General features: G+C 40.4%; 1 protein-coding gene across 3 annotated transcripts in view; it reads right to left on the minus strand.

Moving 5' to 3' along the window:
• The window catches only part of EYA2 (EYA transcriptional coactivator and phosphatase 2), a 309,526-nt gene that overhangs the window by 77,943 nt on the left and 217,139 nt on the right, over window positions 1–14,444 (minus strand). For all 3 annotated transcript variants that reach the window (XM_078651875.1, XM_078651877.1, XM_078651876.1), the window contains exon 6: window positions 597–664. In XM_078651875.1, the coding sequence (XP_078508001.1) occupies window positions 597–664 (68 nt within the window). The remainder of the gene's footprint in view (window positions 1–596; window positions 665–14,444) is intronic.

The raw sequence follows: 14,444 nt of genomic DNA on the forward strand, positions 1-14,444 counted from the left end.
AAAAAAAATGCTAGTCTTTTCTAAGTTTGTCTTTCTGAATATAATGTCAACATATTGTTCTATCACTAAAATGATGCCAAGCTTAACAGTGGCGCCCAGACAAGTGTCTCAAATACATGTCAAAATTGTCCAAACCCAGAGGACATTAACAGTCCAATAACCTCACTGCGCTCGATGATCCCTTTGTTAGTTTGTTTCAGACTGAATTGAAACATTACAGAAGATTTGGGAGCATATGGGAAGTGGCGTCACAGATAGCTATTTAACCCTAAAATATGGAGAATCAATGCAAAATATTAAATGTAATTTTCTAACCCTGCACATATACCTGGCTGCTGTGTATACAGAGGTGTATTGTGGGCGGGGCGCAAAGGTTTAAAAGAAAAGTGGAAGGATACTCGCCTTGCCCCAGGCGCTGGCAACCCACGCTACCCCACTGTGTGTATAAAATAATCATGGCTGGGTGAATTTATGACAGTGTAGAACACTAAATAAATTAACTCAGTCATTAACTCGCCAACTCACAATATACTAATTTACCTTTAAAGAACAGTAATTGGAAAAGGTCTTTAGAAAGGCAATTTGACAGCACTTACCTGATGCACACTGCTAAATCCAGGCGAACTGGTTAGACCGTTGGATCCTTGATACAATCCTGTTGTACCTAAAAACACACATTTCATATATGTTATTTTCTGGAATTAGACAAAAAAACTCCAGTCTAACTCTGTGGCCATGAACACATGTTTACTGTATAGTGTATCACTGAAAATAAAGATACAGATAAAAAAATAGAAATCCTCTGAATTCACAAGGACTCATCATTCCAATTCTGTTATCGGAAGGCTTAGAGCTAAATATTTCGAGATGAAATTATGATGACTCACATAGAACTCTAAAATATAATAGCACAATGCCTATTGTAGTGGGGTAGCGGGAACTCGCCTGTAGTAACCCAACACTGCGGGAAATCGCCTGCCCTGCCTGGGCCGAGGTCCAGCTCATAGTCAACAGCCAAGAGAAGCTCTTTGGCAAGTCCAAATAACTGAGTCACTAAAAGCCAGCCCCAAATCTATAGATTAGCGGCACATAGCACAGAAGAGCGGGGAAGGAAATGGGACTGCATGGAGCCAGTTAGGGTTTATCCTAAGCGTGATCAGGCTCTCTTCTCTAAATACAGCTGGTAATTTGATATAAACTCAAACATGCACTTGTCACATTCCAGCTGCACATGAACTTACTTCCAGGACTATTATTTGTTTGGACTGCTCATTCTACACATATAATTAAAGGTAGCCAGCCAGTCTACCCTTCGTTACCACATACGAAAGGGGCAAAGCTTTTCAGATCAAAAACAAGATTAAATGTGTGTTTTTATTAATAAAGCCAGTCCATTCGTGGCAGCTCTGCTCATCTGACATTTATGAGTTGGGATGAGAGGTGTGCAAGGTGTTCCATAAGCAATGTCTTTCATAAGATCTGATGGAATCGGTGTTCAGTAGACCATAGAATGCTATTTGCCACACAAAGGCCCCGTTCACTTGTTGTGTGTAGCGGTCGCTCAGCAGAAGATACCACCCCACGGGATTATAAGATTTATCGGGTACAATAAGGCACACACACAGCCAATCCAAATGCTTTCCTGCCCACATTTTCCAACATATGAACGCAGAATAGTGAGGGGAAGATGACTTGGAAGTGGAAACTCACATAGAGCATAGGAGCCCACATCGCTTATTTTATTCCCTTTTTCTAGCGCAAAATGCCTTGATCCTGGATAGAATTGGTTACTGAGGGCTTGGAACTACCACCTACCAGTCATCCTGGAATGGGGCGATTACATATATATATATCTTGTCTCTGCTTCGTTGATAAATTCAACCAACAGAATTTATGGTGTGCTCAAATGATTTAAAAATCTGATTAAAAGCCCCGGAGTGAAATTATATAAAGATATTTCAAACGATTACAACATTTAAACCAAAACAAATACTGGAGGAGTTTAAAGAATACTGTGACCACGCAGCAACTTCACATTTTACTCTGTGAGAGTAGAAGTAATATAATAGGATGGCCATTTTATGGAGATGAACAATAAAAACAAACTTAAAAGGACCTTCATTTTCTTGATAGAGTTCTGAGGTTTTCTGTTGGGAGTTGGTAAAAGATCAATGTACTTGCATCATGAAACAAACCTTCTGTTATCACTTGTCAAGAAGGTTGAAGCAAGTTGGGTCAGAATCAACATATTACTCATGTATTGAAATATGAAATGGGAATATTACTTCTTTGACATTGAAATGTTTTATAAAATGTGAAAATGAGGCCTATTACATTAAAATGTTTTTTTCAGCTGGTAAGAGCAAATAAAATCTTGGACCTACTACAAAGGCAACAGTATAAGACCCTTTAAATACCTAAATTTCTTGATATTGAGATAGATTAAATTCTTTTTGGTCAACTTTAAGCTTGTTATTGTCAAGACAGTGTTCCTAAGCCTAGATGAATTTCGAACTGTCCAAGCCTGTAACTCAGCATGTAGTAAACAGAAAAGACGATAAGATTGTATCAGGAACCACAATTAAATCAGATCTTATTCTCAAGCAAGCAATACCCCGGACCGTTCAGAAAAGCAAGGTTCTTCATGCATTACATTTTCTCCCACCCACTGTGCAACAATATTCATTTATGTATGCAAGATAGGCGGAAAACACTGTTGTTAATGCTAAATTTCTTATGCTTAGACCTCCAGTTTTGACTTCACCTGGTATTAGTCCATGATCTGTGCATAACACAAGTATATTGATAATAACTTTTAAATCCCATGAGAACTCTTATCAGTATGAATAAGCTACTTTGAAATACCTGTGAAGACATTGTTTCCCCAAAGCAAGTGTTTTCAATTGAGCATATTCTATGCCTCCCCAAAATGTAAAGAATATAAATTACCAGAACATTGCTTGCCAGGGATTTAGGTAAGGTAACGCTTCAAAGGTCAAATCAGGAAGGAAAACAATTTCTGTTAGGCAAACCGATCAATGCGCCACTTTGTTAAGAATATGACATCAACCACTTTAATGACAATGAAGAGGTGGGCGTTGGCCTTGTACTTGCTTCTTCATGTTAGGAGCCCTTCCTTTTCAAGTTCACTACAATCTAAATTATTTCCTCAAAATTTGACTTCTGTGGATGAGACATGGGAATCTCTGTTTCCTTTTGTTCTAGTGATTAGCATCTTGTGCTCTTCATTCAATGGCTGGAAACACATGACTCCCAGAGTCTTCCCTTGGAGATCTTTCTCCAAAGATCCAGTTATTTGTTTTATTTTAAGATCCTGGATTAGATTTGGAATGGACAGCTGAACAAACCCCGGCATGGCAAGTGAAGTCACAAAGCGCATGCAGTGAGAAATAAACCTTGAGCCAAAAAGAAACAAGAATGAGCGATGGTCCTCTTACTAATTTGCCACCACGCGTAACCTTGGACATACTGTGCAGGGAGGGAAGCAAACAATCTATTTTAATACAGCCTTCCTTGGAATGTTGAACTGTAACACATAATCCAGGGTCCTGAGTTTAATTGCTATTCATAGAACTATGATTGTGATTTAAGTTTCCATCCTCAGATGGAGATCAATAAATAACGCTGCTGTAAATATGTTATGTTGCATCTGTGAGCATAGGATAGTCAATGGATGGTTGGAAAATACTTGTATATATTTATATTCGTCTGGCATTCGTGCTGATACAGGCGTGTAGGGCAGTATATAGGTTGGCATATGTACCGTGTGAATCAGCTGGTCTGCAACACTAAGCAGATGTGTCAAAAAGCATGGAGTAAATTTTACTATTGCATAGCTTGGCAAGAGGACAAATTCACTTCAGCTCAGAAGCAGCTATTTCTCAGATCCAGCTGTGTTGCATTTCTAGCATGACTAGACAATAATCAGCCTGTAGTTCAGTAGCATTGATGTCGATTTTATGTGTATTTACTTTTTAATAACAGTGAAGTTACTGCTAAAATGTGACATTACATTTGGTGTTCTACATGTGACATTGGATTTAATATTAGTTTGAGTTATATATATAAAAAAGGAAACGCTGCAGCTGTCACTGCTGAGGGCAGGGTAAAAACAATCTTTTTACAGCGTATTCCTTTTGGTCTGTCAGATAGACATGGAAAACCTATAGAAGGTGGATCCAGGTTATGGGCTCTGTTTGTGACTGGCAACAAGCTCCTCTCTGTCTTAGTAAAAAGTTAAGGCAGAAGTTTTACATAGGTTTGTATACTACAGAGGGTATAATCCTCTGGTTGATCATTCTGGCATTTATAAGACAAACTGGCTTTACTTAAATTATAGATACTAGATCAAGTTTGTACACACTGCCATAATTAGAGTCATCCAAAGTAGTATCTCCCAAGCAGCATCTTCACACTTTGGAAGGCCCTGAGTCCTTTTTTTCTCAGAGGAGGAAAGAGACTAAGAACGAATGGTTGACTTTGGGATGGGATGTGTATAATGCAAGAAGATAATTTTTACATAAAAAAAACTGTTGCAGTTACAGTAAAGACATTAGTGCTGTGAGGCCATGGAAATTGGAGATATACACAACAGAAATTCAAGGTGCCGTTGTGCTACCTCAGAAATCGCTTGTGAGGTAGATATAATACAGGCACAATATTTGCTCCCAACATGGATGATCTACATTTAAATTTGATGTTACAACTTACAGAATGACCAGACTTGTTAATTTTATATGGGGACGTATACACATATTAGAGATGCAAATAACCTCATTTAACAGACTAGTCCAGCAAGATGAGAAAAATGAGGACCACAATCTACCAGTTAACGGAGAAGCTATGTTTGGATGTGTGGTGTAGAGACAATCCACAAATCAGAAGTGGCAGGATTTACTCGTCTCCACAACATAAGTTTTCTCACACAGACCTATTGTGATCTCAGTCACAAAGGTTGATGATAACAATGTTGAATGGTTCACCCTAACCATTAAGCTACCCTACTTCAGACTAGGTATATAATAGGGGTCAATAATCTATCTCCATAAACTTTCTATACGCGGTTTTTAATCTGGGAAGATTTGATGTGTTATTTTAGGACCCACATTAAAGAATCTATTGGTGTTTAAAATGGGTCTACTATCGCCTTTGCAGTATGGAAGGCTCTAAGAGCTTTTACACATGGGATAACACAATCATTCTCCTTTGGAATTAAGCTTCTAAAGTTTTTGAATTTAACTAGTATAACAAATTGCAAACGCTGATGCAATTCAACTGCCACCTGTTTCAGAACTGTTGTACCCAAAACGCTACAACATATTTATAAGTACAAGAGCATGCTAATGGCTTATTATGGAAAAAGTGATGGGTCCAGGTCTCACACTTTGAGTTATTCAAGGCAATCATATCAGAAGTTGTTCCTCCCATTTTAAGTTTTGAATAGTGTCATTCCTACTTGTAAGTTTTGTGAAACATGGCAGAAAGCTACCATTAAAGTTTCCTTGAAAAAAAGAGAGACTTCCTAATTCGCCAGTGCTCCACACTCTTTACATTATGTTGACTTCAAAATATTTTTTGCGGATTGCTGAGGCTTTAGGGGTTTTGGAATCATCACGTGAAAAAATGGTATCTTCCAGAAAGGGAACCACCTTCCACACTACCCTGGACATTAGGCTTATCGACCGCACCCAGATTACCCAAGAGATTGTATTATCGGGCAATTTTGATTGGGTCTCATAGGGTTTCAATGGGATTTTACGGGAAAAAATAAAATCAGTCCTGCATTTAAAAGAGCCTGCAGCTCACACGGCGGATAATGATGTCACCTCAATCCAATTTACGAACAAACAGGCACCAGTGGTGCCGTCTCTAACTGCATCTTATGCAATTTATAGAGAGCCACTACTCGGTCAGATGGTGGAGTGTGTCCTGCCAGTCATTTCTGCGATATGCTCAGTCATTATCATAGCATATGCCTGGACATTGCTCTATACACTACAGACCTTCCGAAAATGCTGACTACTATTAACAAGAGTGCACACAAATTTGGCAATTTGAGGGGTTACAGGCTGAATCATTCTAAATCCCTGATTTCTCTCCTATATCACTCTCTTTACTAGGAGCAAATGTCTTCTTTGAGAAATAAAGGATTCAGGAAATAAGCCTGTTGTGGTTATAGAGTACTGCACCTAACTTTGTAACGTCACAGCTGGATCCTTCCAAACTAGAGGCAGTACAATTGAGTCATGCGAGGAAAGAGGTTAATATAGATCATAAAAAGTTATTCTCCTTTAGATTTTTTAAGATCCTAGCAGCCATCTTCCAGCTTTTAAATTAAGTGAGCCTATATCTTTGAAGGAAATTGCATTTAAGGCAATCCGACTTTTTCTAAAGGCTGGGCTGATATTAAAAAGTATCTCAAACTCCCCACTATTCACACACCCTTATACCATGGGGGCAGCCAACATGTCCTCAGATCTGTGATGATTCATACTGCACCCTGCCGAAGAAACAGAATCCCAGCACATGGGTTATTTCTTCTGGGGACCTAACTTTGTCATTAGAAGGTTTAAAATATGGCCTTCAAATCTTGAACTCGTTTTTCCTGGTGCTAGATTACTTTACTCCACTCCCATAAATTAATGACTATCCTTATAAACCCTCCTATATTAATTTCATGCTAAAGAAAAGCAATCCAAAGATCTCAGAATTAATAACAGCTTTGTAGAAAGGAAACATGACAACTTCCTTAATTGGAATCGTAATTGGTAAAACATGTTGGGCATCCCAAATGATAAAATATAGTTTACATAATTGCTTCAAGACTTACATTCAATTATGACACCAGTGCTCCTTAATTGCCAAGAATAACACACACTGTTTGATTTGAGCTCCATTCGAATATCAAAATAGAATAAATATTCTTGGGGGTAATCAGGGCTCGAGTCGGGGTATAACGCAGGTGGATGGCGTCCCCCCATTTATTTTACCGGGAGCTCAATAACTGGAGCAAATTGAGCCACACATTCACTCTTTGGCCTCATACGCTAGCTTCTCTGATGCAATCGCATCTAAGGGGTGAGTGAGGGGTGGCAATGAGTCTGATGGTGCAAGACACCTTTCGTGACGCCACTTCCTGTTGTGACGTCAGGGTCCCCCACTTCTTTTTTTAGGACTTGTGCTCTGGTGGTAATGCTATCTGTGTGCTGGCCTGCTAGCTGACACCACACTGCTGATGCATCCCACAACACGATAATTAATCAAAATACCACAGAATAGCATGTTGACCAGCAAATTGCTGATGAAAATGTGACATCATGTAATGCAATAATTGTTTAGTCTGACTTCACCAAAGTGCATTTCTGGGCCTCTATCCCTGCCCATGCATGTACTATTTACTTTACCAGACACACATGCACTTTGGAATATTCTGGATATAATAAAAAGAAATTCCCCATGGAGATGTTGGTTGTTCTACTGATTATTGAGCCTGAGAATATCAACCTCCAAGAATATCGTACACAGAATAATAAGGGGCAAAATATTGAAAGGTAGGTGCATATAAGGAAGTATAGATTTACATATATATATATATATATATATATATATATATATATATATATATATATATATATATATATATATATATATATATATATATATACCGAAACTCCTATATATATCTCACCAAGGTACTTATATGTTAAGATAGGTATAGAAAATCTATACCTACCGTTCATTATTTCAATATTTGCATGCTCGATATTCTGGATTCGATATTCAGGGTACACACTGGAGTTTATGTTGTCTTCTAATTAAAAACATTTCATTTTATTTTCACTGGGCTAAATGCCAAATAGATGGAAATTTGATCAGGTGGATATCTGGCAAAATTAGGCAAACTCGGATACTGTTTAAAAACAGTTCAAAACTATATGACTACTGAACCCGGCATAACTCCATCAATACTAAGTGACCGAAGCACAGCGGGTAACAAAGGGATCATGCATGGAGTATGGACTTCTCTGGACAAGGTTGGATGTACAGTGATGGGTGGTCTGAGAGGTTAGAAGGGCCCACATTCCAGACAGCTTCATGTTCTTTAAGTTTATACTAAACCATAAAGGTGTAATTTAATTTGTAAAAACAAAATTGTTCTTTCACTCAGTCCTTCTGTTCTTCTTCATCATTCATGGACACTAGATGTAACAGATCTTCAGTTGTCTCACTTCCGATGAATACACTTTATAAGGTAACCTTGATTAAAGGCAAGACCTTGCAGAAATGGAAGGATTTCTTTCCTAATACTAAGTGCCATGAGCTCTAACTTTACATTCAACTGCGTACCTGGAAATTGAAAAGAAATCCATATGTGCAAAGGTTCTTTTGTCCCTAATTGAGATCTTAAATGAAGCAGGTCAGATTTCCAAAGCAGCCTTCAATGAATAGAGGGTGGAGGAAGGTACAACCCTAATGCTTAAAGGCAAATTGCTTACAATGCTCACAGCAGACAAAACAGCTCTTGTCTTGCAAGCCTGAAAACAATACGGATGAGAATTTTCCATCTTCCAAACTTGTCAGTTTGACACGATCCATCGTTGTTTATTAAATACGTCAGGGTGGGGGTGAGATATACCTCAGAGTTCGCCTAGTGTGGAAGGTGTCAATTTATTATATGTGCTACCGTACTCTTATACATTTTTATACAAAATGTTTTCTCATAATTATGCATGGGAGAAGGCTGTTCAATATTTTTTTATAAACATATCTATGAAATGTTCAGTGGGATCTGGGACACTGCAGTTAATGAAATAATACCAAATCTAAACATATGCATAAATCAGGTATTTCTAGTCAGTTCTTGCAGTAACCAGGCCTCAGCGTTGCTATGTTCCATTAACACACCAATAATAACACCATGGTTTGCGTTATTTGCGGACTATCACAAGATTTGGATGAAGCGGTCACCATCAGAAAAGGATAAAAATTACTATTATGTATATAGATGACAGAAGGAAGCCTAGATGTAATATTATTTGTTGCTATTTGTCTTGATTCTGTGTGTAAAAATAATATTCATGTTGTTAAATCAAGACACATCCAGCTTCATGCATCATTTCTGAATGGTGATATCTCTTGTAAAAGTGGGTTAAGCTAGGTTGGCACATCTGTGGTAGATAAAATGCCACTAAATAAATTAATTTGTCACAGCCCAGTAAGCATTACTAATCAAATACCTTCTTCCATGCGTCATAAATTACAGACGCGTGTTTTCTCACTGTCAAGCTTCTTTCAGGAGTAAGTTCCTAGTAATACTGACGTGCACCAGTAGTGTGGGTACAAATGTTTGCAGCACTGCCAAGGTACTTTGGTAACGAAGACCCGTTTGAGGTACAGACACATGTTTCGCACAGCCAAGCTTCTTTCAGGTGTAAGTTCCAAATATGCCTCAAAAAGGTTGAGACTTCTATAAATCTTTTGGATCATCATGTGTTACGTCAGCACCATTAGGGTGTCCCTCAAAAGACTCTTTGCAAGATACCAATGATGCACCACCAAAGGCGTTCCCTCATTTCCACCGAACAAAGATAGCTCCACGCTCATGATGGAACACCCACTTTATACTGAATGGTTGCAAAACAGAGCTAGCCTCACAAATGCCTCTGCCTATAGTAATACTGACACGCTCCGGTAGTGTGAGTGCAAATGTTTGCAACACTGCTAAGGGACTTTGGTAACGAAGACCCATTTGAGGTACAGACACGTTTCGCACAGTCAAGCTTCTTTCAGGTGTAAGTTCCAATTATGCCTCAAAAAAGATGAAAGTTCTATAAACCACTCGGATCATCATGTGTTACGTCAGGACCCCAGTCATCCAGATAGTGAGAAGGATGTCAACCTATCAGTTTACCTTTCAGGGTTAAAGCTCCAAGTAATCTCGAATTTGGAGGCCTTTTCCCTATTAACTAGAAAACTTCCTACTGGATCTGCACAGTATTTCCAAAGTCCCCTCCAGTACTATAATAAAAAGCTCTACTTTCCACAGCACATCATCAATGTTCTGCCAGGTGATACACAGTACTGTGATCAGGCCGTCTATTCAAACTCTTCAAATCCTCAATTTCCTTTACATGCACATTTTTACTCTTAGAGAATCTTCTACACTTTTTGCATTTCTCTGTTTCACCCTTAGCCTCATTGCTTCCATCACCTAAAAATGGCTACACCACAGCAGCCTAAACACTTTGGGACTGACTCACAAAGGTAACTTAGACTTTTGAGTAGGCACTACTTTTTGGCTATTCACAAAATCTCTATGTAAATTTACTCTCTAAAACTGTAATTTACTCCAAAAGTGTAACTTACATTCGGATTTTACGAATAGCCAAAAAGCAGTAAACATACTCGAAAATGTCAATTACTCAAAAGTGTAAATTAAATTTGGGAATCAGGCTCACTGTGTTAGCTGGTGTTACCAAGGTCCTGGCTATCTCAACCCCCGATCTCCTCCCCCCTGCATGCACTTAATTTAATTATTCCGTTATCTGATTTGCCTCGTGCACAATGCAGACTTTATCGCCCCTGGGTGTGTTTGCTCGCCTGCTTATCCTAGTCTTAGCCAGGAGGTGTTTACTGCAACTTCTTATTACCACCACTATACACACATTTCCCCCCTTCTGATTGCTTGCAGTCCTAACCGGGCACTAGTTTGTAATGCCTGCACATGCGCGGTACTTGACAAGACATCGTGGAGTTAAAACTCACAACATAAAACTGAATTGTACTGAGAGCCGAGTCACACACATGTATGAATAAAGAGGGTTGCCCGAGTAAATATCTCCAAAGAAATGCATTTCATTTAGAGCCCAAATCAGGACTCCGTGGGCTGAGTGCCCGTGCAAAAATCTAGTCAGGTGTTCGCATCACAAACCATCAGACATAAATAAAATGAGTGCTATCTATTTGGGTAATAAAATCACCCGAGACCTGTTTATAGAAATGAAGGCCTGTCGGCAGTTTCTTGTGGTGAATTCAGACCGACCTCCTGCGCTCAATTATGAAACAAGGGGCCTCATTTATGAGAAGTGACGCATCGCTGCGTGAAACCAGCGATGCGTCACTTCTCAGTGCGCCCTCCTCCCGCCATGATTGATGCGTCATATTTACTGTATGACGCATCATGTCGAAAGGAGTTACAGATACGTCAGTATTTCTGACGTATCTGTATGGCGCAAAAGTGACGCATTGCTGGAGTGAGTCACAAAAGTGACGCAACTCCAGCAATGTGTCATTTCACATGGGGCAAGCCCTATGTGAAAGGGCCTGCGTCAAAAGATACTGACGCATTTGCGTCCTAGAAGTGGCGCAGGGAAATCTTATAGATTTCACTGCGTCACTTCTATGACCCTTTCTTGCGTCAGAACGCCCCCCTGCATACATTATACCTGGCGCAGTTATAATTTGGCGCAGGGGTTTACAAAGTGACGCATCTACCTAGATGCGTCACTTTGTAAATATGGTGCAACAAGGCACATTTGTTACGCTGCTGGTGCGTCACAAAAAGTGACGCACCGGCGGCGTGAAAGTGACGCACAGCCTCATAAATAGGCCCAAAAAGTCCACTCTTCAGATCTACCTCTAGGAATTAGCATATTTGTGGTGATGAGTGCAGTACGCAAACATGGCGCAGCCGTTCTAGCCAATGCTGCTGTTTCTCAGTGTGAGGGCTGAGTTACGCACAGGGGCTGCAGTCTTAGACTACACTCAATCTCATGGGGACCTTAAGGGCACACGTCAGAGGTTGTGGGGCAGTGTCCACGTGCAGAAGCACCCAGGGAGCTTCCAGTGACACGTGACCCCTGTCCTGTATTGGAAGCAGGCAAGGATTGCTTCCAACTACAGCCCTCCAAACCTCCACTCAAAGGGATTGCTTGGTGGCGGACACAAAGTAAGAGCCCCCTCCTGGGTTGGTGCATCATTAGGGTGCCCCTCGAAAGACTCTTCGCAACACGCCACTGAAGCACCGCCAAAGGCGTGCCCTCATTTCCACTGTACATAGATAGCTCCACGCACACAATGGAACACCCACATTATACTTCGCGATGGCGTGGCGCGGGGGGCACAAGGAAGGTTACCTCAGGCGCAACATTTTTGAGGCCACAAATTGCACCACACAATACTTGCCTTGCCCAGGGCGCTGGCAATCCACGCTACCCCGCTGCATGGGTGCAAAATGTCTGTCCCTACTAATACTGACAAGCTCTGGTAATGTGGGTGCAAATCTTTGCCAGCTCTCCCAAGGCACTTTGGTAACACAAACACCCTCCTCCTCCATCCCCAGGCTTTAAGTGGTGGAAGCAATCCGCTTTGTTGTGTGCTCTCTCATAAATGGAAATTATTTTAACTGCCTTTATTTTACTTTTTATGTATAACTATGGCACTCGAAATAAAGTTTCATTGAGTTAAAATAGCAATTTTATATTAGTTTGAATGTATCCTACTTGTCCCCGTGCAAATGCGCTGAAGAGTATTCTCAAGTCCTATTACCATTCCATACCACCGTTTCATTGATAACATATATGCATTAATATTTGTGCACTCTGAATCGATTGTACAGACTACTGTGAACACACAATAGAACATTTTCTAAAAGTTGCTTAATGCTTCTAAAGCCCACAGTTTGTTTGCCACTTGGCACTCTCATCTGTGAGTTTGTAGGACTCAGGTGGCTAACCCCAGTGCATCTGTTATTTTATTCTAAACGTATGTAAGGGGCCTCTTCAAACACTTCCAACCCCCTCGTGAGCTAATGTTTCCTGCAATAAATGCTGTCTTCTCCAGTCTGATACTTTTTTTTCAGATCTGGAGGTCAAGTGCTCAACAAAATATCCCCCCTGCCTGCAATACCCTGGTGCCTTGTCAAGGTCCAAAACACAGGACAGCTGCCTGCATTACCAGTGTTTATTAGGCAAGGAGCCTCATAAACTCTGACATGGCTGACAACTGAAGTACTGTTCATGTATTGCCTGACCCCCTGGAGAAGGACAGACATTCAACCCGCAGCCCTATCTATGCTTTCTCGGCTCAGTGCAATGGCCGTCCCATGCTACATGTCTATTCTGGAGTGGGCCTTTTTAGGAGCAGCAGGATTTCCACCAGTATGAAAGTATGACTTCACTGTAACAAGTTTTGCGGCTTGCGGCTATTCTAGGTTCCGATGCTGTCCATTGTTGCACCATCTAGTGGTTGGGTTGAGAATGCAGATGACCTGCAGCCTGTACTAATTGCAAACGGACACAGAGAGATGATGGACGGAGCGTTGAAACTTTTCAGACACTCACCCCCAGTCACAGATCTGGGTTGAATCTATCATCATTCTTTAGCTCACTTCGACATCTCAGATCAGACCCAGTCATATGCAAATTAGTCTTGACCCTGTGCCTCATGGGAACAGTCCATCCCGAAATGCCAAGCCAGGTCTTCCCTGGACTGGAAACAAGCATCCCGGGATTGGTTTCGGGGTAACACCCCTCATCAGCCAGGCTAGCTTGAATCTAGTGGCAAAGTGAGCAAGGGACCAACGTCTGGGCATACCCTGCCTACTTAGGGCGAACAAAGCAAACACAAAGAGATAATGGACGGAGCGCTGACACTTTTCAGACACTCACCCCCCTACTTGCAAGTGGGCCATACTGGTGCTTGGTATTTTAGTGTAAAAGGGAAAAGACAGGCATTTAGAAATACTGTGGAACATTTCTTTAATCCCTCAACTGATTTGAATGCAAATTGTGCACAGAAAAAATGACATGAAAATATTGTGCAGTGAAAGCAAAATCCTTTTTTGCAGTCTCAGAAGAAATGAAGACAAACCCACCATCCTGCAACAGCCAGGTCCATGATCTTAACTATCTGGTGCAGTCCTTCGATTCGGATACATGTGACTTTAACTAGCAACTCCCAATATTTTGAGTTTTGCTCCGAGGCAAATGTGGTAAAGCATGTATAAAAGATCTGCATTGTCATTAAGGACTATGGCATTGAATCTCGCTATTCGTCACAATGGTTACGCTAAATCTGCCACTGGATTAGGTAGAATTAAGCAACAGCTGTGATAATATCATGGCGGATTAATTTTACCATGGAGAATTAATTTAACACGAAGATTCCAATCTCTTAATTCACAAACATGAGCACCTTTCCATTTGGTTTTATTTTTCACATATTTATTTGTATTAATTTAGTCTTAGTATTATCTTTTCAATTGCCTTTTAATTGGGCTGGAAAACTCAAATGACCGCCGCAGTGTGAGATGGCTGTCATCAAATTTGATATCCTGCTTCAATAAACTTTGCTTTTGTGCTTATGAGCATCTCTGCTCTTTAAGATACTTATTTTGACGGTGCCATGTATTTCTCTTAATTCAA

This window comes from Lissotriton helveticus, chromosome 7 (genome assembly GCF_964261635.1).
Source record: "Lissotriton helveticus chromosome 7, aLisHel1.1, whole genome shotgun sequence".
NCBI lineage: Eukaryota > Metazoa > Chordata > Amphibia > Caudata > Salamandridae > Lissotriton > Lissotriton helveticus.